Below are 25,038 nucleotides of genomic sequence, written 5' to 3'. Positions count from 1 at the left end.
AGGCAGCAGCCACAGACACTGATGGGTTCAGAACTCCTCTGAGAGGATCCAGCCAGAGTCATCTCCATGGCCAACAACACATCCCAGTTGTGGCTTCTGAATACAGCACAGCACAGAAGGGAACCAGAGCCCTCTGGAGAAATGACTGAGTTCAGGACCAGGGCGGGATGGGATATTAAGCCTGGAATATTTTGTGCTAGAGAGTGAAGAGTTCTTCATCCATAGAGGGGTCTTGTTGAACAGAGGCCAGCTTGGAGGGGCTGTCACAGACCACGCCCGGGACAGAGCAGTGTCACGTCTTCGATATGGCAGTGTTTGCTAGTTCTTAGAAAGGAAAGGAACAGCATACTAGTGGGGCCAAGTGGAAGGGGCCTTGCCTTCCTCGAATGATGAGATGAAGATCTGAGCCTTTACAGTGGCGCACACCTGTAGTTCCAGCGCTCAGAAGGCAGAAGCAGGCAGATCTCTGTAGGTCTGAGGTCAGTCTGATCTACATAGTGAGACCGTGTCCAAAAGAAAAAAAAAGCTAACAATCTCAATATGGGACTATTGAAATCAGAGGTGTCACCTGCAGCATCCAAGGGGACACAGCATGCTGCTGCTGTGTTGTGAGACACAGAACCCGTGTCTGAATGGAGGACATCAGACAAGCCCTCTTTAAAAGTATCAGTCATGGGGGTCCGGGAAAGACTGAGGAATGTTCACGGACACCAAGAAACAGGACAACTGTACTACATGAAACTCATGATCCTGGACTTGGGACTCCAGACACAAAAGGCAAATTGAGACTGCTGAATGGCATTAGTTTCCTGCTGGTGGTAACCCATCATTCCGTGGAACATCTTTGGAGAAAATGAGCATTAAAATATACAGGATGATTTCAATGAACTTATTTGTATGGGACTTGCAACATTTTTGAGAATTTAAGATTGTAGGGTTCTGGGGTTTTGTTTGTTTAAACTGTGTAGTACTTGAGAGGCTAACACAAGATTTTCTTGGAGTTTGAAGCCAGCCTGGGCTACATAGTTGATTCTAGGCCAGCTTGACTATACAGTAATAGCCGTTTCAAAAAAATAAAATAAATAAAAATATGCTGAGCTTGGTGGCCTACACTTTTAGCCCCAGCGCTTGAGAGGCAGAGGAAAGTGAATCTCTGTGAGCTTGAGGCCAGCCTGGTCTATAGAATGAGTTTCAGGATAGCCAAGGCTATTATACAAAGAAACTCTGTCTAAAAAATAAATTAAAAAAAAAAAAAGGAAAGGAAAGAAAAAAAGGAAGGAAAGATGAAAAGAAAAGACAGAACTTATTTTTGTGTGGCTTATATAATTTTTAAAATACCATAATTTAGTAACCAATATGTAAACTATGATTTTTTTTTAAACCTACAAAATCTAGGTTTTAGACTTGTTTTGTGGGATATGAGAAATTAGCAGCCCAAGGACAAAAACTGTTTGGGTGAACAGCATAATAGTGTCCTTTAGATGGATTGTGTGACCCTCAACTTTCCAGTCTTGGCCCAACTCCTCAGCACACCACACACAACCCATGGCACCCCCTTGCCAGCCTTCACCATCAAGAGCCGTGGGAAGAGTCAACTCAAGGGCAAGCACTTTCAAATGAGTTGGGTGGACGAGCAGGACAATGGATGGAGGGAGAGAGAGATGGATGTGTAGATGGATGTATGTAGGGAGAGAAGGATGGAGGGGTAAAAAATGGGTGGATGGAGGAACTTCCCCCCCCCCCCAAAGCCATACAGAGGCTCTATCTCAGGACATGAGGTCATTATCTTGAAGATCAGCTTTCTTGTGTCACACATGGTTTCAGAATGGCCTGGCTCTGATGAGCAGGTTGAGAAACCAGGATGTCCTCTGATGCCAGAGGCCTCGGGCAGGCTGTGATCTCTGTGTGGAATTGATGGAGGTGGGTGGGCCCTGGGGGTGCTGTTGTAGCTTTAGGAAGATTGCATCTTGGGATGCTGGAGGCGGCGAGGCTGGGCGGGGTGGGAACAAGCTTCAGTTGGCTTGGCCTCCTATCAGTAGATCTCACTTGCCTGGGCCTGTCACACTTGAACAAGAGATAATGATGGTCCTGTCTCCCCCCATCCCCCGACTTGCTGATTCTGCCGGGGTTATGCCTATAGTTTGGATCAATCTCTCTGCCAGCTGCCCCCTCAAAGGGCAAATTAAAATCTTTTAACAAGGTTTAGCACATGTTTTCTGGCGCTAGGCATTTCTCACCGTCCTGACCGCGAACTACGAATTCTCCATCACTCCGCAGCCCCTGCCGGCCTTCCCGGTCTCAGCGCAGCTCTTCCCCTGTCGTCTCCTCACAGGCTCGGGCTCCTTGCACACAGCAGTATCCCCCTTAACTTAAGGCTTTGCTCAAGGACTTCCACCCCCACAGCTCTCAACTCCGTGTCACTCCCCTCTGTCCATCCCAGAGATGGACATCTAGGGACAGGATCCCTAGCCCAGACTGGCCTCCTGCTGAGTACGTATCCAGGGGCGACCTCTGGCTTGCACTAGGTGCCGGGCATACAGGCGCGCACCACCACATCCGGGTTTACGAGGTGCTGGGGTGCACCCCAGGGCCAGCTGAGCGACCCTCTCTCTCAACCTGCTTTATTCTCTTCACTCGCAAACCAGGGTCTGAAGCTGTGTGTCTGTGTGTTGCGCGGCGAGGAGTCCCGACTAGACCGTGGGCTCCAGGGCAGGGACTTGGCGGCACATCGCTTTCTCCTGGGGGCCCAGCACAGTGCCCGGCCGCGCAGGGGAGGGCTCCTGACTATTCAGCGTGGGCGGAGCACCGGGCTCTCCACGGCGGAGAGTCTGGGGTACACTGAGCTCTGAGTTTTAGGGCACAGCAGCCAGGCTGCATCGTGGCTGAGCTGTTCCCGGGTGCAGGCTGTGGGAGGCGCGAACCCGGGGCCTTTGGAGGGCCCCGGACTGGGGGACGGACAAGGCCCCGCTAGGGTTTGGACTGTAAGCGGTTCGGCACCAGAGCCACACCAGCCCCGACCGCAGGTTAGGGGTGGAGGTGGCCGGGGACTGACAGGCCCTTTACCTGGGCGAGGCTCACCTGGTGTGTCCGCCTCCCGCGCTTCCGCTAAGCCCCGCCCCCAGGCCAATGGCGCGGCGGCGGCGGGAGAGGCGGGCTACCATTGGTCGGGAGGGCGCGGCGGTGGAGGCCTATTGGTAGAAGCGCTGAGGGGCGGGGCCAAGTGTTCTATGGCCCCGGCCTGCGGGCGGCGCTCGGCGCTCGCTGCGAGGCGCGGGCGGAAGTGGCGACGCTGGCGTCCCAGGAGGCGGCGGGCGGTGACAGCCCGGGCGCGGACGCCCTCGGCGCGGGCTGGGGCATCACCAAGGGCCTCGACCCCGAAATGGCGCTGCTGGCCGAGCACCTGCTCAAGCCGCTGCCCGCAGACCGGCAGATCGAGACCGGGCCCTTCCTGGAGGCGGTGGCCCACCTGCCGCCCTTCTTCGGTGAGTCCCGGGCACCGCCAGCCCTCCCTACCTGCCCAGATCCCTCTGCCCCCTCCCCTTCCCTCACATGCATCCCAGCCTTCACTCCCTGTCACCCACTGCACCCAAACATCGCTTACTATTTGCACTGTGAGCATGCTGCGCCGGCCTCCCGGCGCCGCCGAACACCTTCATCCCCGGCTTCGTTTTCCCCCCGTTCCAGAATGGTTCTCAATCCACCCCCCACCCCCACCCCGCGCCTTAGAACGTAAGCCCTCCCTTCCCCAGCCTCTCCCCACTCCAGATCAAAGACCGCCCCCACCTCCAGGGACTTGAAGATGGAGCTGCAAAACTCCAGGGCCCTTTTTAGGGGAAGTCATGAAAAGATTTTCCTCCATATCCGGAAGGGGTCGGGAGAAGGGGGCTGGATGGTGGGGTTACTGTCCGCGGCAGTGGGCTTAGCTCGAACCCCTCCCTCACTTTGTGTTGGAAAAAAAGAAAGTCCTGTCTTCCATACGTCAAGTTGAAGAAGCTCCTAAGAGCACTGGAATGAGTCCCCAAGCCAGTTTCAGACCCTCGCTCTCCTCCCCTCCCCCAGCCCAGGCCTTGTTGGAAAGTGGAAGGAAACCAATGCCGCCTGCCTTGCCCTTTGCCTTGCAGTTCACAACGGTGCTACCTGAGCCTTGCTTTCTTCTTTGTGGGGACACTCCCAGAGCCCTACCCTGCCAGCTCACTAGATGACACCAAGCCCCTATTTGAAACCCACGCTTGGAAGAGCCTTGAGGCCGCCTTAGCCTGAGGAGGTCTGGGACTCACACAGCTGCTGGGACAGTAGTTCCCACGGGGAGGAGGGTGTGGCCATGTAGATCTACACCAGTTTTCCTCTTGAGCCTTGGAGTCCCCATCTGTGAAACGGAGGCGCTAGTCGAGGCTGGTTCTGGGTCTGCCATGTGCAGAGCAGGTGTTGGCTGTGGAGGGGAGTTTTGTGTGAAGATTTTGACTCTAATTCTGGGCCCTTCCCTCAGATGTCCAATCGACATTAACCCTAACCCTGAATGCACTTGTGTGTGTGAGGCTCCACCCTGGAGTGGCAATCTGAGAGCAGGGTCTCAGGCTCCCTCGGCCCAGGTGCCCTGTCAGCCCTTGGTGTGCATAAGACCCGCTTTTCATCTTCATCTCAGCTGGAGATAAGAGTGCCTCTCCTGAGGTTGCTGCTGGCTTTAGCTTTAATTTTTATGACAGCATTACGTTTTTTTCAAAAATATTTTTATTTATTTGTGTTTGCATGCCAGGGGCTGGAGAACAGTTTTCAGAAATCGGTTCTTACTTTCCGCCATCTAGACTCTGGGAATCAGGTCACAGGGCTTCATGGTGAGCTTCTTTACCTGCTGAGCCAACTCACCAGCCCTGACAGCACTGTGTTTTGTGTGTTTGTGTTGGTTTCCCCCTTGGCTAAACTATCCTGGGTTCAAAATCTCCTGGAGCCAGTAGTTCTCAGGTGAGGGCAGTTTTGTTCCTAGCGATGTCTTCTGGTGTGTGGGGATGGTTTTGTTCTTTGTGGCTGAAGGGGTGGTGCCGGGCACTATCTGGGTAGTTGTAGACACCCCTCAGAACACAGGGCAGCCTCAGCACAAAGAATGCCGAAGCCCCATCAGGGGTCCCACAGTAGTGATGACCCGGCTTCCCAGTGCTCACCAAGGTAGCATTTCAGCTCTGCACTTGGGGTCACCCCTTGTGGGTATGAGTGTCTGGCTGGTTTGTGAGGAGATGGGAGAAGGCAGCGGGAGCCAGCACAGAGGAGTTTCCCTGCTTCCCTGCGCCTGGTCAAAGGACCCTTGTCCTTGCTGCCATGCCGGGCTCTGGGGTGTCACAGCTGTGGACAGAAGCACCATTTAGACAGAACCTTCATTGGGGTTGGCCTATGGAGGGTCAACTGGCACAGGTCATTCCAGAGCCACCTACTGTTCATCAAAGAGGGTGATTCTTGGCACTCTATAAAAGAGAACACTGGAATGTGCTGTCCTGAGTGGAGCTTTCTCCTGTGGACTCCCCCCTCCCCCCGGCCATGGAGACCCACTGTCAGCTCTTAAGGTGGTCTAGATCTTTGAGGTGTCCTCAATCACTTGGATGAGCTGGGCACAGTGTATGTGGCTCTGAACTGCAGTGACGGCCACAAGGAATCTGAAAGACATTGTGGGAACAGGTTCTTAAATCAGAGCAAAACCAAATGATGACCGCCATTTATTGAGCACGTACTAGGTACCAAAATCTAATATAGATTAGTTCATTTAATTATTTCATAGATATTTGTTTTGAAACCAGGGTTCTGTAGCTCAGGCTGGTCTTGAATTTACTATGTAGCATGAGCTGGCTACATTTTCTGAGGTTATAGGCATGCGCCACCATGCTTGGCTTCAGAAACCTATTGTTTCAGGTTTGTTTGTTCATTTGTTTTTGCTTGCTTGCTTGTGCTTCCTTCCTTCCTTCCTTTCTGCCTCACTGAGGTAAGATTTCACTCTGGCCTGGAATTTACTATGCAGCCCAGGCTGGTATCAAACACAATTCTCCTGCCTCAGCTTCCAAACCGCTGGGATCACAGTTGTGAGCCAGACTCTTGGCATCTCACAACCCTTTTGAAGTAGAACTTTCAAAGAGCAGCCCTCTGCTGTCACTTCAGAATATTTTTCTTCTAGGCTGGCCTTTTTATATCTATTTCCATCTAACACCGTGGGGGGCTGTCTTCCTATGTTGCTTATCATGTTCTTTTTCTTTTTCTTTTTTGAGGCAGGGTTTCTCTGTGTAGCCTTGGCTGTCCTGGCCTTGCTTTGTAGACCAGGCTGGCCTCAAACTCACAGAGATCCACCTGCCTCTGCCTCCCCGAGTGCTGGGATTGCAGGCGTGTGCCACTGCACCCGGCTTCCCTTGTCATATTCTCTGGCTTAGGATTGCACTGCTTGAATGTGGCCGTAGTTTGGCCCTCCCCTTCTGCTGGACACCCACATGGCTTCGTGCTTGTCACTGTGGTAGACAGTACTGCGGCCAGCATCTCCAGGTCTGTTTCTCTGAGTTGTTCTGTGGGTGCTTCTCAATTTTAGAAGTGAACTTACTGGATCCAAGGGCAGGAAGGCTTTGGATCTGTTGGAACAGCTGCTTTCTCTAACTCCTCAGGTGTGGCCTGGGACTAGCTGGGCCTGGTCAGCTCTGAGTCTCTCTGTTCCTATGGGAGTGGACCACATGTGAGCTGCTCCCCTGGTTTGTAGCATCCCTTTGGGGACTCAACCCCTCCTTTGTCTCTCTAGGCTGAGTTTTCCCACTCAGAGGCTGATCCTTTGCCCATCGTCTCTCTCTCTCCCCTGACCCCGTAATTCGATCTTACGGAGCGATCAGTTACAGGACTGACCTGTGGCTCCTGCGGTCTATCTTTTAGGTCAGTTATGCAGCCTCGCTAGAGTCCAGGAGGCTGATGTCCCTCCATGGCGACATCGCTGGTCCCTGTTGCTCACTCCTGAAATCTGTGCTGCCAACTTTCTAAATGACTCCCAGCCCCATCGCCGGCACTGTGCCACCGTCCCCAGAGTGTTCCCCCTGTCAGCCCTTCTCACTTGGCTTACCACCTGGCTCCCCCACCCACACACCTTGTTCCTTTCGCCTGGCTGGAGTCCACATGTTCTTAAGGAATTGGCTTAGCAATAACCTCACCCAGAAAGTCTTTTCTCCTCCCTGTGGCTCCCGGAGCCTATTGTATTCTGTGATTTTGAGTAACTTCAGTGCCCAGCACTCTCATCTCTTTTCTTTACTTATTTTTTTAGTATTTTAAGGATCTTTCTTATAGTCCACTCTGGCCTTGAACTTGTGGCCTTGAACCCCAGAATGCTGGGGTTATCCATCTATACTGCACTTGGCTGCAGGACAATGGTATTTTGTGTGTGGGGGAGGGGGGAGTTACTTGCTTACTTGTTTTGGTTTTGGTTTGTGGGTTTCGTTTCGTTTCGTTTGTTTGTTTGTTTTTGCTTTTTCCATTCTCATTCTTCTAGGTTTTTTTCTGAAAACGCTTGGGCTTTGTTTTCATATTAAAATACATGACTAAGGCAGAAGACATAGCCCTGCCCATCCTGCACGTGTGGTAGACATTATTAATCAATCACAATTCTGTGCTCCCTCTGACCTTACACAGCCATAACACCTTTGGTAGAACAACCACTCTTGGTCAATTAAAGTTGGTCCATGAGGTGACTCCTATTTGCTATCATTGTCTAAGGAAAACCTAGGGATGGAGGAGCCTAAAACAATGATTTCTGCCTCTTATTTTTTGAGGTCCTAATGCTGGGGGTGTGTTTTCTCTGTGACTCTTAGCACAATTAAATCAGTATCCTTACAATCTAGCCTTGCAGGTACCTGGCACTTACGAAATGTTCTTAAAATTAGTCTAGAAAGTCTCTTTTCTCTGTCTCTTCATTAATGCTTGCACCATGGGAAAGGGAGGCAGTGGAATTTTAGAACCATCTGCTTCTTGCAACCAAAGAAACTGAGGCCAGAGAAGTTATAAAGCTTCTCAGGGCCACACACAGCCGGTGAGTCACCAGTCTAGCTCGACTAGGAATCAGGCATCTGGACTTCTCACGCAGTGCCCCTGGCTTCCTCTCCAGGAGAGAAGAGCCCCTGTGGACAGGCTGCTGAGCTCCCAAAGGAGTCCAGCAGTTTTGCAGCATGATCATGACTTTCCCACATGGCGAATGGACCAGGAGCTGCTGGGCAGATGTATGGGTGTTGGGTGTTCCTCTGTTAACCAGCCTCCTGGCACTCTGAACCTGTGACTTCTGCTTCTTACTACACGAGTTAGAGTGACGGGGTGCAGGGACTGTTGGCTTGGGGAACCCCAAGCAGGACAGTGCTTCCTCTAATTGGGATACAGGCTAACCACATGGGAAGTGCCTTCTGCACCCTGATATCTAACTCTGAGACACTCCCTGCCGCAGCCCTGCTGTGTTTTACTTTAAAGTAATACAGGTTTGTTGGGGTTGTTTGCATGTTGACTTCCAAGAGAGACAGGTGGGGCTGTGCTCCCCTCCACTCCAGTGGGCTGGGCTGTGACAATCCTTGTGGCAGAATGTTGAAACCTGGATGTAGCCTGTACTGGGGGAGGGGGCACACTTTCTGTCCCAGTTTGCTCAGCTTTGAAAATCCTGCAGCGGGTGGCATCAGAAGGAGGCATTTGCAGATGTGTGGTGAGTGAGACACGGCCATGTTTCTTTCCACTCGTCTACGGTGTCCAGGGCCCAGAGCTGGCGCTCCTGGCTGAGTACCTTGTTGACTTACCTGCCAGGCTGCAGGATGGCTGCCTTTGAGATGCAGAGGGAGCAATGACTTTGAGTCTGACCAGTTTCCTCCCTTACCTGTGCTCTGAATACCCCAGACAAGTGAGTGGAAAAAAAGCATGGACACTGGAGCTGAGCCCCTCAGGTCTGAGTTCTGCTGGGTGTCTGGGTAGAAGCACACAGTCCATGTCTATGCATTTGCCATCTGGAGCCCCCAGGAGGTGACCTCACAAGGTGGTGGTGATGTTTGATGCCTAGAATCACCCTGTCTTTGCATGGGCAAGAGAGATGCCAGAGTGCATAGGTACAGCCTTAGGAGATGGTTCTGCCACAGAGAAGGCACTCCTGAGCCGGGGCCCACAGCCAGCTGATGGCTGATCACTCCAGCGCAGCTGAGGGTCACGTGGCATAGGTCTGGGCTGCTGGTGTTATCTATTTGCTCACCTTGGTCTCCTGAGATGGTTTGTCTTCTGTTCAGGACATCTAGCTCTGAGGTCCCAGCCTAGAGCCTGGCCTCTGTTAGCTGAGAGAAGGAGAGAAAAGCAAATACCCAAATGTGTGTCTGGGCTTATAGAAATCAGTACCTCCTCACCTGGTCAGCCAAGGGATGAGGCACAGGGCTGGGAATCTGTTAGGGGCAGAATGTAAGTGGTTAGGTGATGCCCAGATGGAAGATCTTCTGGCCCAGGACATGTAGCCCCCATCACAGCTGGCCTGACCCCTTTAAGATGGCTCTCATGGGCAAGCTTGAGACTGGGTGGAAACTCATTTCTAGCCCTTTGGAAGGAAGAAGGTAAGAAATAAGAAATAAAGGAATCGTGGCATTCCTTAAAGAGGACCTTGAGGCAAAATCAGCCCTGGGACAGGGAGGCCAGCCCTTCATCTTTAGAGACAGCTGTGTTCTGTGGGAAGTCCTCTTCTGTGCAAAAGTTTCTTGGGCTGCTGTGTGGCTGGAATGGAAGCTGGGTTTGACATGTGACAGCTTTAGAGCTTACGGGTGGAAGAGCAGACTCCGGTCTTAGGTTTCATTGTTTCTGTTTTTGAAATGGCTTTGTGAGTCTCCCTGCTTCTGTTACATTTTTACAGTGGCTCAGTCTCCCTTCCCCCTACTGTTACAATGTGGCTAAGCATTCTAAACTCTTCAGGGCCCATCAAACTCCTGCTTGGGCCTGCAGAGAGGCAGTCAGCTTCCCCAGGCTGTCAACTCTTTGTGTGTGCAGTTGCTGGAAGGGCGTCCCTTGCTCCCACCCACGCCCCTTTCAATGCCATTGAAGTCAGGCTTGGGTGCCTTCTGCACACTTTACCTCTTCAGTCTGTCAGGATCTCGCCTTCCCTCCCTTTTCTTCTCTGGTTTCTTCTTCAGTGCTTGCTGGGCTGTCCACGCTAGGCACGCACTCCACCGCAGATCCAGTCTCCTGCTTCTCTAACGACCAGGAACATTGTTTCCTGGATCCCCTCTCTAAGTAAAGCCCTGCCTGTTCGGAAAGGTGAGGCTGGTGAGGCGCTGTCTAATAAGCATGATGAATTGAGGTGCCAGGGATTGTGCTGAGCCCCTCACGTAAGCCTCACAGCCTCCCTGTGAGACGGGAGTCATCATTAAGCAGGGCAAGTGTAGCTCAGAAACACTAGCTAGTTTCTCCCAGGTCACACAGCAAGTCAGAGCTGGTTTACCCAATCGTACTTGCAACTAGAGACTGGCTTTTTTTTGTTGTTGTTGTTTGTTTTGTTTGGACTTTTTTGTTTGTTTTGTTTTTTGACAGGATCTCACTATATAGCTCTGGCTAGCTTAGAACTCACTATTACAGACCACTAGGAATAGCCCCAAACTCACAAAGATCCTCCTGCCTCTCCCTCTGCCTCCGCCTCCTGAGTGCCCAGAGACTGAAGATGTGTGTTACGACACCTGCCCTCAAGGCTGGCTGTTCTCAAAGAGGGCGGCCGTGGGCAGGCAGCGTGCAGGTGCAGTGCGGCTTCTTAAAGCAAGGTTCTGAATTGGTTTTTCTCCTTTGTAGGCTGATAATTGAAGAGCAGGGCCAGCTTTAGAATGTGGGCGTCCTCAGTGTTCTTATCCTTCAGGACCTGCCTGTGACCTGAGCCTGGACGCCCCTCCCCGATTAATAAAAGATTCATCTCCATCACCTGCAATTTGAGAGCCTCCCATTTTGATCCTGTAACTCGGGGCCTGTAAAGCTAATCTGCTGGGAGTGTCTAACTGATTTTCCTATCTGGCTGTGAAAAAGGCGTATGCGGCAGAGCCTCCCACATCACATGGTGTGTATTACCACATAGTGACCGCTCCCTGGAAACCATGTTCAAGGACTGAGCTAGGTGTGTCTCCTCAAAAGCAGAGAGCATCCTGGGTCTTCATGTCTTCCCTCATTCACCTGTGACAGGGCTTAGTCATATGGCACAGGCTGGCCTTCAACCCTCCATCTTCCTGCCTCAGCCTCTGTGAACTGGGTTGATACTTTGCTCTTAAATGAAAGTTATTTCTGAGAGGAAGTGAGGTGGTGGGTCAGGACATGGCTAATCTCTTACCTTGTTGCCCCATAGTGGGACAGTGGGAACATATCCGTTGTGATGGATAAAGCCCCATTCCTGTAATTCTAGCACCTGGGGGGTGGAGTCTAGAGTTCAGGGTCATCTCCAGCTACAGAGTAAGTTCAAGGCTAGCCTGGGCTACCTGAGAACTTATCTTAAAAAAAAAAAAAAAAGTAAGTAAGTGAAAAGAGATACAGAGAGGAAAGACTAACGGGGCTGGGGAGGAAGGCCTGGCTTTAGTTCCCAGAGCCCATATAAAAAGCCAGGCGTGGTGGCGGCTGCAGGCCTTGAACTCTTTTGTCCTGCCTCAGCCCTCTAAGTGCATGGGTGATGGCCATGCTGGCAATGGCCATGTTGCGATGCTGGATACTGTACTGTAATGAAACTGGGCCTGTGCATGCTCACCAAGCCCCGTCCTCACCTCGCAGCCACACTCCAGCTGGGCTGAAGCCTTGCTGAGCACAGTGGCCTGTGTCCTTCAACTGTGTTGAAGGCGGAAAAGGAGGAAATGAATGTTTATGGGTGGCATGTAGTGACAAGCTGGCTGCTGGACAATTCTGCTTTCTCCGCAATGTCAGCCATCTGGGCTATGGCAGGGACCCAGGCAGGAAGTCTTAGGTGGCCCCTGTCCAGGCACAGTTGTCCCACAAGGCACACGTGAATTCTTCTCCTGGCACCCGTTTCCTTCTGTCTCTCGGGTAGTTCTGAAAGTTGTCTGTTTGCGGTGTGTTTTCCCAGTAACTACTGGACTCAGTAGGAAAAACAGGGAAAAAATTAGTCACCAACAACCCATATGCTTTTAAAAAAGATATCCCAAGCTGGGAGACATACAGCATAGTGCCCCGTGGTGAAGGTCTGAACAAGCCTGTGACATCCCCAGGCCACCCCTTTATGTTTTTTAGATGAGCCTATTTAGAAAGTCACAAATGGCTTGCTCTATGAAAGCAGGAACATTAATGTTCATTTGTGAGGGTTTGTGTGTGTGTGTGTGTGTGTGTGTGTGTATGTGTGTGAATATGGTATATACATGGGGTGCCCACAGAGGGAATCAGGTTCCTCGATGCTGGAGTTACAGGCAGCTGTGAGCCACTGGCAGGGGTGCCGTGAGCTGGCCTCAGGCCCTCTAGGACAGCACTTGCTGTTAGCTGCTGACCGTCTCTAGCTCCTGCGCTACGTTTTAATACATGCTACCAGAATGATTAAAACTGAGGCTGCTGTACTCATAAAATAGCTTAGTTGGTGGAGAGATAAGTTGTATTTTTTTCTTTATCATTGAGATTAAGCACCTTTTTAGTTTATCTGTGAATTCCTCATTCCAAAGAATTTTTTTTTTTTATTGCTCTGTAAGTACTCTTTAATATTCAGAGTAATATGTGGCCTTTATTTTCTCTGTTCCCTGCCTCACATCGTTGATGGCGTCTTATAAGAAGTTCTTGGGTTTCAGAATCAATTGTATTGACCTTTTCTTATACCTTTCTGGGTTGAGGGGAACCTCGTGGTTGGCACAGGAGGTCTTTCATCCATGTTCTCAGAACCCAGTGCTTTCCTATATGCAGCCTGCCTGCTGGGGCTGGTTATGCGATGACAGGAGGTGGTGGCCCTGTGGGCCTTCCTGTTTTTAAAGGCAGCTCCCTTCCTTCTAGGGTCACAGAACAGAGCACAAAGCCATCCAGGTGCCCCCTCTCCCTCCAGGCAGCAGGCAACTGATGACAGTTCAAGGAGGCAAAACAAGTTTGGGGGAACTGCAAAACTAGTCAAACAAGAAAGGTGGCTTGCTGCATTCTGGGGGAGCGGTGTGGCTGGTCCGGCTGTGGGAACAGGTTGTGCTCTGCCCAGGGTGGGGGCCAGCACAGGTTTAACTATTAGAAAGGCCACCATAAGCTTGGGGTTCCTGCCCCAGCGCTGTTTCCTCTGAGTTCACACCAACAGATGCATTCTAGGAAACTAAAGTGGGTTACCTCCCCGGCCCTGCTACCCACTTTGGCTGTGATGTCTGTCTTCTCTGACTGTGGTCCCCATGTAAGCCATGGGGAGCAGACCCCACACCACTGTACTCAGAGGTCTTCTCTCTGCACAACACCTAGGCTATAAGGAGTGAAGGACCCACGCTCAGAGTCCTTAAGTCACTTGTCATAGTCATATCAGAGTCACAGTTAATACCCAGAGCCAGCTGGCTCTGAAGTAGCAGGTAGACCTACTAACCACAGGGAGCCACTGGCTGGTTTGGCCTCCAGCATGCTGCCCCAGGCCTTTGCTGCCCACCCATCTGGGTTCACACTCACCTGACACTCTCTTCTCTTTTGGGGTAGGGTCTCACTGTATAGCCCAAGATCTAGAACTCATGATCCTCCTGCATCAGGTTCCAGAAATCTGGGGTGGTGGGGCACACCACCACACCAGGCCTGCTCCCCTTCTCAATGTCCCTCGTGGAGCCTGCACTCCTTGCCTCAGCATCGGCCTCCATCCGCCACACCCTTCCCCCACAGCAAAGTGGGCGCCCAGGCCTGGGCAGCAGCCATCAGCCACACACACAATGGTGGCCGCTGTGGGGCCAGTGCCAGCTGCCCACAGCGGCTCTGTGACCCTCGTTGAGCACTGTCAGGGAAATGGGAAACAATGAGCTTTTCTCCTGCTGCCAGGGTGGGTGCTCAGCATCATAACATGGCTGTTTCCAGTAAGTGGAGGGCAGAGTCCCATGTCAGCCTCCCCGCCATCCAGCCCAACTTCCCGGCATCTGCCTTTGAAGGCTGTGGCTGATGATCATTCAACACCTGCTATGTATGCAGCCTGTATGTCCCTCACACACAGGTGCACACACAGCCTGTATATCCCCTCGCACACAGAGCCTGTATGTCTCCTCACACACACAGCCTGTGTGTGCACCTGCCCTGCACAGTCCTTGGAGTCTCACTTTATAGGGAGAGAAACTGAAGGCCACATTGCTTCACAGACTCTGCCATTTTGGCTGGGTGGATGGGTCCTTAAAACTGTTGCTTAGGGGTCATGGGAATTATGCCAGAGTGTAGATGAAGGGAAAGGGGGGCTGGTGAAGTGCCTTCTGTGCCATCATGAGGCTGAGTTTGGATGCTTGGTACCCAGGGGGGCAGAACAACCCCTGGGCTGTCTGATGGGGTGGAAGTGGCAAGGAGAGAACAGGATCCGAGGCTTGATGCCTGTCCAGTGAGCGCTGGGTTCAGCGAGAGACCAAAGGAGAGATTAGGAAAGACACCCCTGTGGCCCTTACAGGCATGAAAGTGTGGGAAAGAGCCTACCAGGAGATCACTCCCCACAGTCCAATCACCCAGTTCACAGGTACACAGCCAGGCGTCACTGACGGGCTCAGTACTACCAGGAATCTGCTGGACTCCTGTGTGAGGGCGTACAGTCTGCTCTACCAAGGAGCAGCAACCCAGGGTCCCTGAGGGACTTCGGTGGGCTGGGTTTAGTGGCAGACAACTGTCATCCCAGCATTTGGAGGAGTATGTGTTACACAGCACAATCTCTCAGAAAGAAAAAGGTGAAATGTGGGGTGTGGAGTGGGGTTTGCATTCCGAAGAGGTTCAGAGAGGTTTGCCAGGTCGTGGAGCCTGATCCTAGAAACAGGGCATCATAGAGTGACTGAAGCCCGTTTGCCAGCATTTGCCATTCATGGGGCACACTGCTAAGTACATCTGAAGTATTTTTCTTTTAAATTGATTTTTGCATTTATTTGTATGAGTGTGCATGTGTGAGCTGTGGCACCCGAGTGGGGTCCAAGGACATCTTATGGGACTCTGTTCTCTCCTCCTACCATGTAGGTCCCAGGGACTGAAATGGAGTCATCAGGCTTGGCACTGAGGTTGCCACTGAACCATCTCTCTGGCCCTTTATTTCACTTTTTGGTGCTGAGGATCACTCTCAGGACCTCACACATGCTAGGCAGGCGCTCTGCCTCCACTGTGCTGAGCTGCACCCCGAGTCCTGACAGGTCATTGTTTCTTTCAAGAGGTTCTGCTTTGTAACCCAGGCCGGCCTCAAACTCTCCATGTCCCTGCCTCTGCCTCCTAATTGTGGGTATTCTGCATTCCCCACAATATGTGCCCATGCCTGGTCGACGAGTCTTAAATCCTGATTTCTGATTCCTGGGCCAACCTTACTAAGTAAGCGCTTAGCACCCCAGCTGACACAGGAGGAAACAGCCATGCAGTCAGAGAGACTTGCCCCACTGAAAAGTGATGGTCTGGTTTCACTACGCCTGTCTGGATCCTCCTCCATCCTCCCACTGGGGTGTGTCATCGCAGGTGCCTCCAGCACACGCCTCTTCATGGCTACAGTGAAAGGATATTCCAGATGGCCAGCCGAAGTGTGCCACTTCCTTCACTGGAGTTTAACTGCAGGACTCCTTAAGCTCTGGGCTGCCTCCTGGTGGGCAGCATCTCCTTTCTGTGGGCTTGGTGCCCACTTCTGGCCGGCTGTGCTGTCCTGTGTCCTCAACTGAGTCAGACTCAGCAAGCCCACTTCCCAGTGGGAAGAAGGAGAGGGTCAGAGGAGCACAACCACTTTGCTCAGGCTCCAGGGATGAGGCCCGTACTGGAGCGTGATGCTGAAGGCCTGCATCCCACCTCTGCAAGCAACTTTGGCTGGCGTCATATGCTGGCTGCTAAGGCGGTCAAAGCCGGGGGAAGAAGCAGGAGCCTTGTGACTTGTGTGGCCAGGTGACTCCTGGTCTACATGTCATCTGCTCCCGTGGTGTCATTGCTTGTACTATGCCTCACTCTACTGGGACCTGCCAAGAAGGCTCCTGCTCCACATGGGAACACTGTAGCTCCACAGTGAGCAGAATTGTGTTCACTTGTCACTCACCTGTGGTGGGTCCGGTTGTCTCATTCACACGATGGGAAACTTGAAGCTCATGTGAAGGGCAGTGCCCAGGCCCACCTGAGCCTACCCTGTCAACGTGAGGAGGCACAAGTCAAGCCTGAGGTCATGCGCTGCACAATGCACATGAGACATTTCCACTAAGAGCTCTTGGGTGGTGCCATGATGGGGAGAGCGCCTTCGTGAGCCATCAGAGGCTCTGACCAGTTCTGGGTGACAGTCTGCTCCAGTCCAGAGCCCAGCATCCGCTGAACTCACTTGACCGTACAACCTTCCGAACAGCTATAAATAGTTCTCCCTGGCCCCTTAACATGCAGCCTGTGGTGTCCTGAATGCCACTTTGGGTGGAAGTATAATTTTTTTTTCTTCTCGTTCTGTTCCCAGATTGCCTTGGGTCCCCGGTGTTCACGCCCATTAAGGCAGACATCAGTGGTAACATCACGGTGAGTGGCCCGCCGGGCGGCTGAGCTCTGCCCAGTGCCTAGATTGAGGACAGGGAGAGGCCGGGAGACATGGAGTCCGAGTCCCACCCAGGCAGGGCCAAGATTCTCAGTGTCCCCTTGGAAGCAGAAATCCAGAACTGGCCTGACACTCTGCCACCGATCTCACCCAGTGAGAACTCCAGAGATGGGGAAATGGTTCAGCCTTACAAAGTGCAGTCCTGAGTTAGAACCCACAACCCACATAAAAACAGGGCTAGTACAAGAATAACCCAGCGCTGGAGGAGTGGAGAGAGGTGGGTCCTGGCTGGTCATCTGCTAGCCAGAGAGAGGCCATGTCTTAAAAAGTTAAACATGGAGGACTGGAGAGATGGCTCAGAGGTTAAGAGCACTGGCTGCTCTTCCAAAGATCCTGAGTTCAATTCCCAGCACCCACATGGTGGCTCATAACCATCTGTAATGAGATCTGGTGCCCTCTTCTGACCTTCTGGCTCACATGCAGGCAGAATACTATATAAATAATAAGCAAACAAGATTATTCTTTTAAAAAAAAATAAAGACAGAGGGCTGTAGAGATGGCTCCTTGGTCAAGGGTGCTTGCTGCTCTTTCAGAGGCCTGGACTTTGGTTCCCAGCACCCCACACACACACCCTACTCACCGCCCCCCCTCCACCCCCACAACTCCAGTTAGACAGCATCATGCAGGCAATCCTGCAATCCCAGCACCACTCAGGCTGAGGCCTGAGGATCCAGGCTAGACATCCCACCCCCAATAATAGAACAAGATGTCCAGTGCATGGCCTCAGCATGGCTCCTTCAAGCACACTGAGGGCCGCACAGGGCAGTCTCCTTTCTCTAAGGCAGAGGACTTTGTGCCTGGTTCTGCTGTTCCTTTCTTCACACACACGGACTGAGCCTGAAGCTCAGCTTGGTGGCTGACTCACTTAAGGTCGTACAGCAAGGGAGTGATGGTGGTGGGATTTATACTCAGCCAGTCTAGCAGACTGACCTGGTGCCAGTTTGGGGGCTGTTTTGCCTGGATAGTTCTAAAACCTTTTTGCCTGTGTCCATTCGTCTTCACTGTGGAACTTCAGGTCCCTAGTCAGGCTGGGGCCCTCTCTCCCTGTCCCAAACCTGTGACCTTTGATACGTTACTACCCTTGTACCGTTGATGAGTCACTACCCCAGCCTCAGCGTTCTAATCCATTGATTGGCTCCAAGAACGGTGTTAGGGTCCTGGGTGGCACCAGTACCCATGAGCTGTGTGGAAGCTGTCTGCGGGGCGGTCTGTGATGTGCAAACCTCTGTGCTCCATTACAGAAGATCAAAGCCGTATATGACACTGACCCGGCCAAGTTCAAGACCCTGCAGAACATCCTGGAGGTGGAGAAGGGGATGTATGGAGCAGAGTGGCCCAAAGTGGGGGCCACGCTGGCACTGCTGTGGCTGAAAAGGTGAGGGGCTCGGGGGCATGGCTGGGCCATGTTGGGCCGGGGATGCTAACACTGTCACAAAACAGAAACTTGCCAAGGCTGAGGTCAGACTCTTGGTGACACGTCCTTCTTGTAGCCCCCAAGGAGGCAGAAGAAGTCATGTCCCAGCCATAGTCCCGCTCTCAGTTCTTCATCTGCAGTGAGTCAGATGTGGCATCTCCCCTCTCACTGAGGGGGTCACGGGGTCATCGGAAGGTCAAGTCACAATCCAGGTCATCTGAGCACAGCAGTTTAGGTTGTATGCTTCACAGAGGTAGCCGCGTCGTACACAGGTGGATTTCTGTATGAGTCGCTTGCTTTTTTTGGGGGGGAGGGGGAGGGTCAGGTTTCTCTGTTTAGCCCTGTTCTCTTGGAACTCTAGACCAGGCTGGCCTGTAACTTAAGGAGTTCCACCTGCCTCTGCCTCCTGAGTGCTGGGATTAAAGGCAAGTGCTACCACACCTGGCTTTATGAGTCTCTTGACAGAACTACAGTGGGAGTGCTAGTAAGTTTGCACAGGTGTATCCCTTTTGACTCTTTCCAGTGGTCTACTAGCTCTAGAATTCTCTAGCTGTGTGATTCCAGCAGCCACTGAGAAGCCAGGGACCCCTGCTTTGCCTTGCTGAACCCCACAGGGCTTTCTACGGTTGACATCTTAGGGTTCTGGGCCAAGACCCAGAAGGACAGCTTGATCCATGAAATCAACACCTGCTTCTCTGGTGAAACGGACCTGGGGAAGTTGGCCTCCCAGACCATGGGGCCTGGTAGTCATCAGGTAGGGTTGCTTTAGTAGCTGTCGCAGCACACAGCTTGACCTTGTCAGCAGGGCTTTGACGGCCTGTCCTGAGGGACACTCCCTAGTCTCTTTATCTAGCAGTAGCAAGGCAAGTGATGACGCTCTTCATATCTAAGTCACATGTGGGCCTGTGGGCGACCAGGAAGGCCGTGCTGGCTCTGGAGCCTCCCACAGATGGAGTGTGACAGGCACCTGTCATGTGGAGACGCCTCCAGCTGGGACAAGCTGGGATGGAGCCCTGCTCTCAACACTGTGTTGCAAAGGCCTTGCCTGGGCTGCCCCCAGCCGTGCAGGAAGGGAGCAGAGGCATTTGTTTGGGATCCAGTTGGGTGTGAGGAGCAGAGGAGGCGGGAGGCTGTGAGAGGCTGAGAGGGCTCCTGGCTGTGGAGGATGATGCCCAGTTGGGCCCCATGTGTTTGAAGGGAGTAAGATATGGCCTTGTATGTATTACACTTCTGTGGCCATCGCAGAATGAGCCAGATGGAAAGGAAAGGGAAAGGGAAAGGGAAAGGGAAGGGGAAGGAGAAGGAAAGGTTAGGTTCCTATTGGCCCACGGCCCCTGACCATGGGCTGAGGCAAGACAGCACTGTGTGGAAGAAGCTACTCACCTTGTGGCTGACAGGAAACAGGAAGTCACTGGCTGGCAGTGAGCATCTTTTCTATTCAGGTTTCCTGCTGTACCCCATGAAGCCCTTAGGACAGGTTCATTGTGCAGACACAGGCAGCTAGCTCCATGGACAAATTCAGAAAGATCCTGCAGTTGAGGCAAACAGCTTGGGCAGGCCATGTGCCTGACATGTTTCTGACCTTTGAACACTCTAATCCACACTTGCTCTATCCTTTAAGCCATAGGTGTCCAGAAGGACCTAGAATAGGTTCTGCCTAGAGGCACGCTGCTGCAGATCTGGGTTGAGCTGGGTTGTCACATTGCCCAGAAGCAGAGCCGACCTAGGTCAGCTAGGGGGGTGGTACTCCCGTGTATACAAACTTCTGTGGGCCACGATCCTAAATGGCTGTTCCTTTAACCACAGGGGCCTGCGCTTCATCCAGGTGTTCCTGCAGAGCATCTGCGATGGGGAACGGGATGAGAACCACCCCAACCTCATCCGGGTAAACGCCAACAAGGCCTATGAGATGGCCCTAAAGAAGTACCACGGCTGGCTGGTGCAGAAGATCTTCAAGGTGAGTCCGTGGGGAAGAGGACTGGGTTTCCCTCCCGCTGCCCTGTGCTCACCCGTTCTTTGGGGTGGGCTGGTGCATTGAGTCTCCTCATGCAGCCATGGCCAACCCCGTTTGTGGCTGCAGATGCGCCTTCATGCTCCTGTGGGTACCTCAGCCTGTTGGTTCCACAGCTTTGAGAAGAGACACAACTGCAAGCCCAGGAACCATAGGGTGATTGTGCACTAGCCTCCTTGCTTCTCTTTCAACCTGGGCTCTCACACCAGGCAGAAAGGAGAAGGAGGGCTCTGCCCCCCAGGAGATAGCTGCTGTCAAGATTCTGGCCCTTGGGTTACTGTGGCCTGTGTTGTGGTGATAGTGACCACAGCTCTTGAAAAAGGCTCTAGTGCCAGCCTGGGTAGCAGAGAGGCCCTGGGTCCATCAGGCTGGAAGGCTAAAGGAAGAAATAGCCAAAGGCCTTCCAAATGTCCATGGTTACCCTGCCTGTTAAGATGTCTTCATCAGACTACCCCTCCTTCCCCAGGAAGGCAGGCTCTGACAGGAAAGGTCCCAAGGCAGGATGGGTCCAGTCAGGAAGAGTAGTTAATGGGGCAGGAAGAATGGCTACCTTCGGGCCTTCTCCCTGGGCATGCCTGGGGCTGGAGGTCATCTTGAGTCCCAGCGTCCCCGCTGTGTCTTCCTTTGAGCCCTTGCAAGCACTCCTCAGCAGTGACAGTATCGTGTGCTGCCCCGGCTGCCTGCGAATGCACCGAGAGTGGGCACTGCTTCACATTCTGTCCTGTGCTGATCCCAAGGTCCCAGCAGTCGGCCCGGGCCTGGGCCTGGCTGGCAGCCGCACCTCTTCCCTGGATGATCATGGAGCACAGGGGTTCTGAGCTAGCCCGGGCAACAGAGTCAGATCCCATCTCAGAAACAACATGAGCACCTGGGAGCCTGCCTCCCTGAGTCCCAGTGGCCTCACCGCTCACATGAGTGTGTGAACAGGCCCTGCCTCAGCTTCTCTGGGAAGAGGAGTCAGTCTGCACATGTACAGACGTGGCTTAGGTTCAGGACCCCAAAGCAGTTACTGAGTTCATCATGGATGATCCCCTCACCCCACAAACCAGGGTCTGGGTGTTTTATTTAGCTGTATCTTTTTCCTCTGCCTCCAAGGTTCTGAAGTATTGAAGCACCCCCCCCCCCACATTCCCAAATTTAGCCAGGTATCACCCTTAAGGATGGTGAGGTGTGCGCTGGGGCTGTCCCGAGCATCAGCGTGCCTCGGGCCGTGTGGAGCTCCCTTACTGTTATCTTGTGTGGTTTGGGAGACAGGCTTTCCCTATGTAGCCCTGGCTGACTCACTGTGTAGACCAGGCTGGCCTCGACCTCACAGAGATCCGCCTGCCTCTGCTTCCCAAGTGCTGGGACTAGAGAAGTGTACCACCTTGCCTGGCCATCACCTCCCTAACCTTAACACAAGCAACCAAATTGGGTGGATGTAGCTAAGAAGCTTACTCAGACACACGCTGCAGCCTCCTCTTTTCTTTTCCCTTCCAACCACACGAGCAGAGAGACCTTCCCAGCACAACTCTCAGGGACACCCCTGGTGCACAATGTGCTGGCCTGATCCTCCCCCACTAATGCTGTGCCTGCCTTCCCTCCTGACCCTCAAGGCAGCCCTGTATGCAGCGCCCTACAAGTCTGACTTCCTGAAGGCACTCTCCAAGGGGCAGAACGTGACGGAGGAGGAGTGCCTGGAGAAGATCCGCCTCTTCCTGGTCAACTACACGGCCACCATCGACGCCATCTATGACATGTACACCAAGATGAACGCGGAGCTTGACTACACAGTGTAGGCACCCGGACACACACCCCCAACGCGGGAGCAAGCAACCCGGAATCACTGTGAATCAAGCTGGGGTCCCCAGCTCAGCCGCCAGGCCAGCCTGGGTCTGCAGGGGGCAGCCTCAGCTTATTAGAGAGCATTTGTTTTTTTGGTTTTTGTTTTCTTGGCCTATTCTAATGGAGCAATAAACACCTTCCACTCACTCCAGCTTCCCAGCAGCTCAGGCTGAGCACACCTTCCTTCCAGTGTGGTCAAAATCAACTAACCTCGCTAACGATCGATTCCTAGGGTTTTGTCTTTTCCTCCCCCACCCAGCTCAGGAGAAACCCAGCTCAGGGGAGACATACACCTCACCCAGCCAAGAAGTCTGCTCCTTCTGGCCCAAGGATGTCTTAGGTGTTCGGAGGACAACAGATCTGCCTGGAAGTCAACAGGTCCCTATTGTGGCAGCTGCTTGAAAGCAAGCTGGCAGGAGTCCTCACGGCTCCCACATCTGGCATTACCAGCCCTGTTCTCTCTCTCTCTCTCTCTCTTGCTGTCTTCTGTCAGACAGGTTTTGCTTTTTTTAAAAGCCGAAATGTACCAGCAAGCCTTTTCAGACATTGACTGGGCACACACAGGTGGCCATACGTGACTGCATTTGCATGTTCCACATAATTATTTTCTTCAGGGTTGGCTCTTCCAACCTAAGAACCTGCCTGTCATGGGAGCTTCCAGCCCTGGAGACCCAAGAAACTGCCTTGCTGCCTTAACTGTCTTTCTGGCGCTAAAGGAGATGTATTTTTTAAAGTATTGGGGTAAACACACCCTAAAAGAATTGATGTATGTTAAAGAAAAAAAAAACCCAATGAGGAACAATTGGTGATTTTTATGCAGAAACTAAATAATCCTTAATAAATAAATCTCTATTTTGAAATCATATCTGTATACTTCTGTGGCTCCCTTTTATTATTTCTGTATCAAAGGTTACAATTGGGGGCTGCATGGCAGGGAATGTCCTCAGTTGAGGAATTGCCTCCTTCTAATAGGCCTGTGGGCACATCTGTAGGGCATTTTCTTGACTGCTAGTTGATGCAGGAAGGCCCAGGCCACCCTGGGGACTACCGTCCCCAGACAGGAGACCTTGAGCTGTGTAAGAAACATAGGAATAAGCATCGTTCTCCTGTGGTCTCTGCTTCAGTTCCTGTCTCCAAGTTCCTGCCTTGACTTCACTCTGGTGGACAGACCTGTAAGCCAAATAAATTCCTTCATCCCCCAAGTTGCTTTTGGTCAGAGGTTCAGCCATAGCCATAGAAAGCAAACTAGAACAGGGACACCCAAACCAAATCCTGCAAGGACCTGTCTTCTGGTCTCTGGTTTAAAAACTATAACTTATGGCCACATAAGAGAAGCTAAGAGAGTTTGGTTTCACAGAAAAATCACACATGTCGCTCCTCTACAAATACAGGAGCTAGCCTGGTGGCATGTAGCAGCAATCTCAGCATTCAGAAGCAGAGGTAGGATTGTGGGTTCAAGGCCAGCCTGGGCTACAGAGCAACATTGTTGAGCAAAAAAGGAGGAGGAAGAGGGAATCATGATTCCTTATAAAAGCTGAAAAATGTCCATCCATTGGCTAGAAAGGAGGGGAGAGTATGTTCTTCATTCGCCTAGGTTTCTGTCCAGCCCTCTGAGCAGCCCTCTTGCTTTTTCTGATACTAGGCTTACATGGAGAGGGAAATACTTCCCTTGACCACTGAACAATCTTAGTGTACAAGGTGGGTCAGTGCCCAGAGGGAGATAGGGCCGCAGGTAAAATGCCACATCTGGGGATGCATTTTGAGGAGTCAGTCTTGCATTGAGCATCCATGATGAAAGTCAGGGGGTGGTAGGGAAGGGGACACTCCAGAGCACGGACACAATGGTGTGACCTAGAGTGGACTCAGATGTATGCATCACACACTGTTGCTATGGCATTAGAGCTTCACCCCCAAAATTATGGATCCCCTCAGGAGGCTCATGCACCATCCAGATCCGCAGTTTGGAAGACTTGTCTCCAACATGGTGGAGAGATGGAAGCCTGGACCAAGCTGTTCACTGCCTCCCACTTCATGATATATCCCAATATCACTGAAACTCAGAATGCCACCCTTCTTCCTACACTCTAATTGCTTCTGAAGGTTGGGCTTCCTAGAAATAGAACACTTTGCCAACAAATAAAAAGACTCCTGTCTTTTCCTTCTAGCTCAGATGTACTACCATGAGGTCAGGAGGGCACATTCTCAAAAGGGAAAGACTTGCCCACGGCCAGCCTCCATCACTCCGGGCATCTGCTAGGAGATTTTTGAGCCCAGAGACAGGCAGCTAGCTCATCCTTGTCATTGGGGCACTGAGGTCTGCCTGGGGCAGGGAGAGAAAAAGCACCTATTGAGCACATACTGTATACCAGGCTCAGCAAATGTGCTTTAAAATAGCAGAAAACCCCACTTATCAGAGAAGAAAACAGCTTCCCCCTAGGGGACTCCCACTTGACTTCATGGCCCGACAGACAGCGAGTCTATGGTCTTGAAACCCCCAAGCAACCCCCAAATAACCCTTTACTGCTAAGACACGCAAACAGTGCCGAGGATAAGCGCGATCTATTTGCTTGTTGAGTCATTCAATTAAAATGTCTAGTCTCGAACTCTTTCTCTCGCGTGCTTGTTACCGAAGCTCCCCCCACGCTTTAGGCCGGTTTCCTTATCTGTAACGCCGAGGTCCTAAGGTTAAATATTACCAGTGTCTGCGGCTCCACTGCAGCTTTTGGAGCTGCTTAGCGAGCGTGTTAAAGCTGCGCCGCCCCATGGAGCGCGTGTGAAGTGTGACCAAGTATAGAGCCCCGCCCCCCGCCGCTGCTCCCGGAACCGACGGATCCCAGCTCCGCCAACGGAACCGTGCCCGCAGTTCCCGCGTGTCCTGTAGGTGGCGCTGTCCGCACGCGTCCCCGCTGGGAGGCCAGGGGCGGGGCCTGTCAGCCCCTCCCACGACCCGCGGGTGGCCACGCCCACAGTGGGCGGGCACAGCTAGCTTCCGCCTTCTGGCTGGAGGAGAAAAGTCCCGTCACTTTGACTGTTGCGGGTTCTCCACCTTGAGCACCCGACAGGTCTTGGATGTAAGTCCGGAGGCGCAGGTTCCCC

The 25,038-nt window shown here is 52.5% G+C and overlaps 1 protein-coding gene across 1 annotated transcript; it reads left to right on the top strand.

The window, feature by feature from the left end:
* Positions 1-3,277: 3,277 nt before the first annotated feature.
* Positions 3,278-22,805, top strand: Gltp (glycolipid transfer protein). The gene is made up of 5 exons (XM_055606467.1): positions 3,278-3,482; positions 16,559-16,617; positions 17,935-18,068; positions 19,914-20,064; positions 21,714-22,805. The coding sequence occupies exons 1-5, from the start codon at positions 3,380-3,382 to the stop codon at positions 21,894-21,896; spliced, it is 630 nt and encodes a 209-aa protein (XP_055462442.1). The 5' UTR covers positions 3,278-3,379; the 3' UTR covers positions 21,897-22,805.
* Positions 22,806-25,038: the final 2,233 nt, after the last annotated feature.

Source organism: Psammomys obesus, unplaced genomic scaffold, assembly GCF_907164565.1.
Source record: "Psammomys obesus unplaced genomic scaffold, mPsaObe1.curated_primary_1811, whole genome shotgun sequence".
NCBI lineage: Eukaryota > Metazoa > Chordata > Mammalia > Rodentia > Muridae > Psammomys > Psammomys obesus.
The sequence above is the reverse complement of the archived record's forward strand: the minus strand, read 5'-3'. Positions and strand labels throughout refer to the sequence as shown.

Coding starts and splice junctions, on each gene's coding strand:
- Gltp (XM_055606467.1), top strand. CDS start 3,380: ATGGCGCTGCTGGCCGAGCACCTGCTCAAGCCGCTGCCCGCAGACCGG. Junction 18,069..19,913: donor GCACTGCTGTGGCTGAAAAG/GTGAGGGGCTCG, acceptor CTTTAACCACAG/GGGCCTGCGCTTCATCCAGG. Junction 20,065..21,713: donor TGGTGCAGAAGATCTTCAAG/GTGAGTCCGTGG, acceptor CTGACCCTCAAG/GCAGCCCTGTATGCAGCGCC.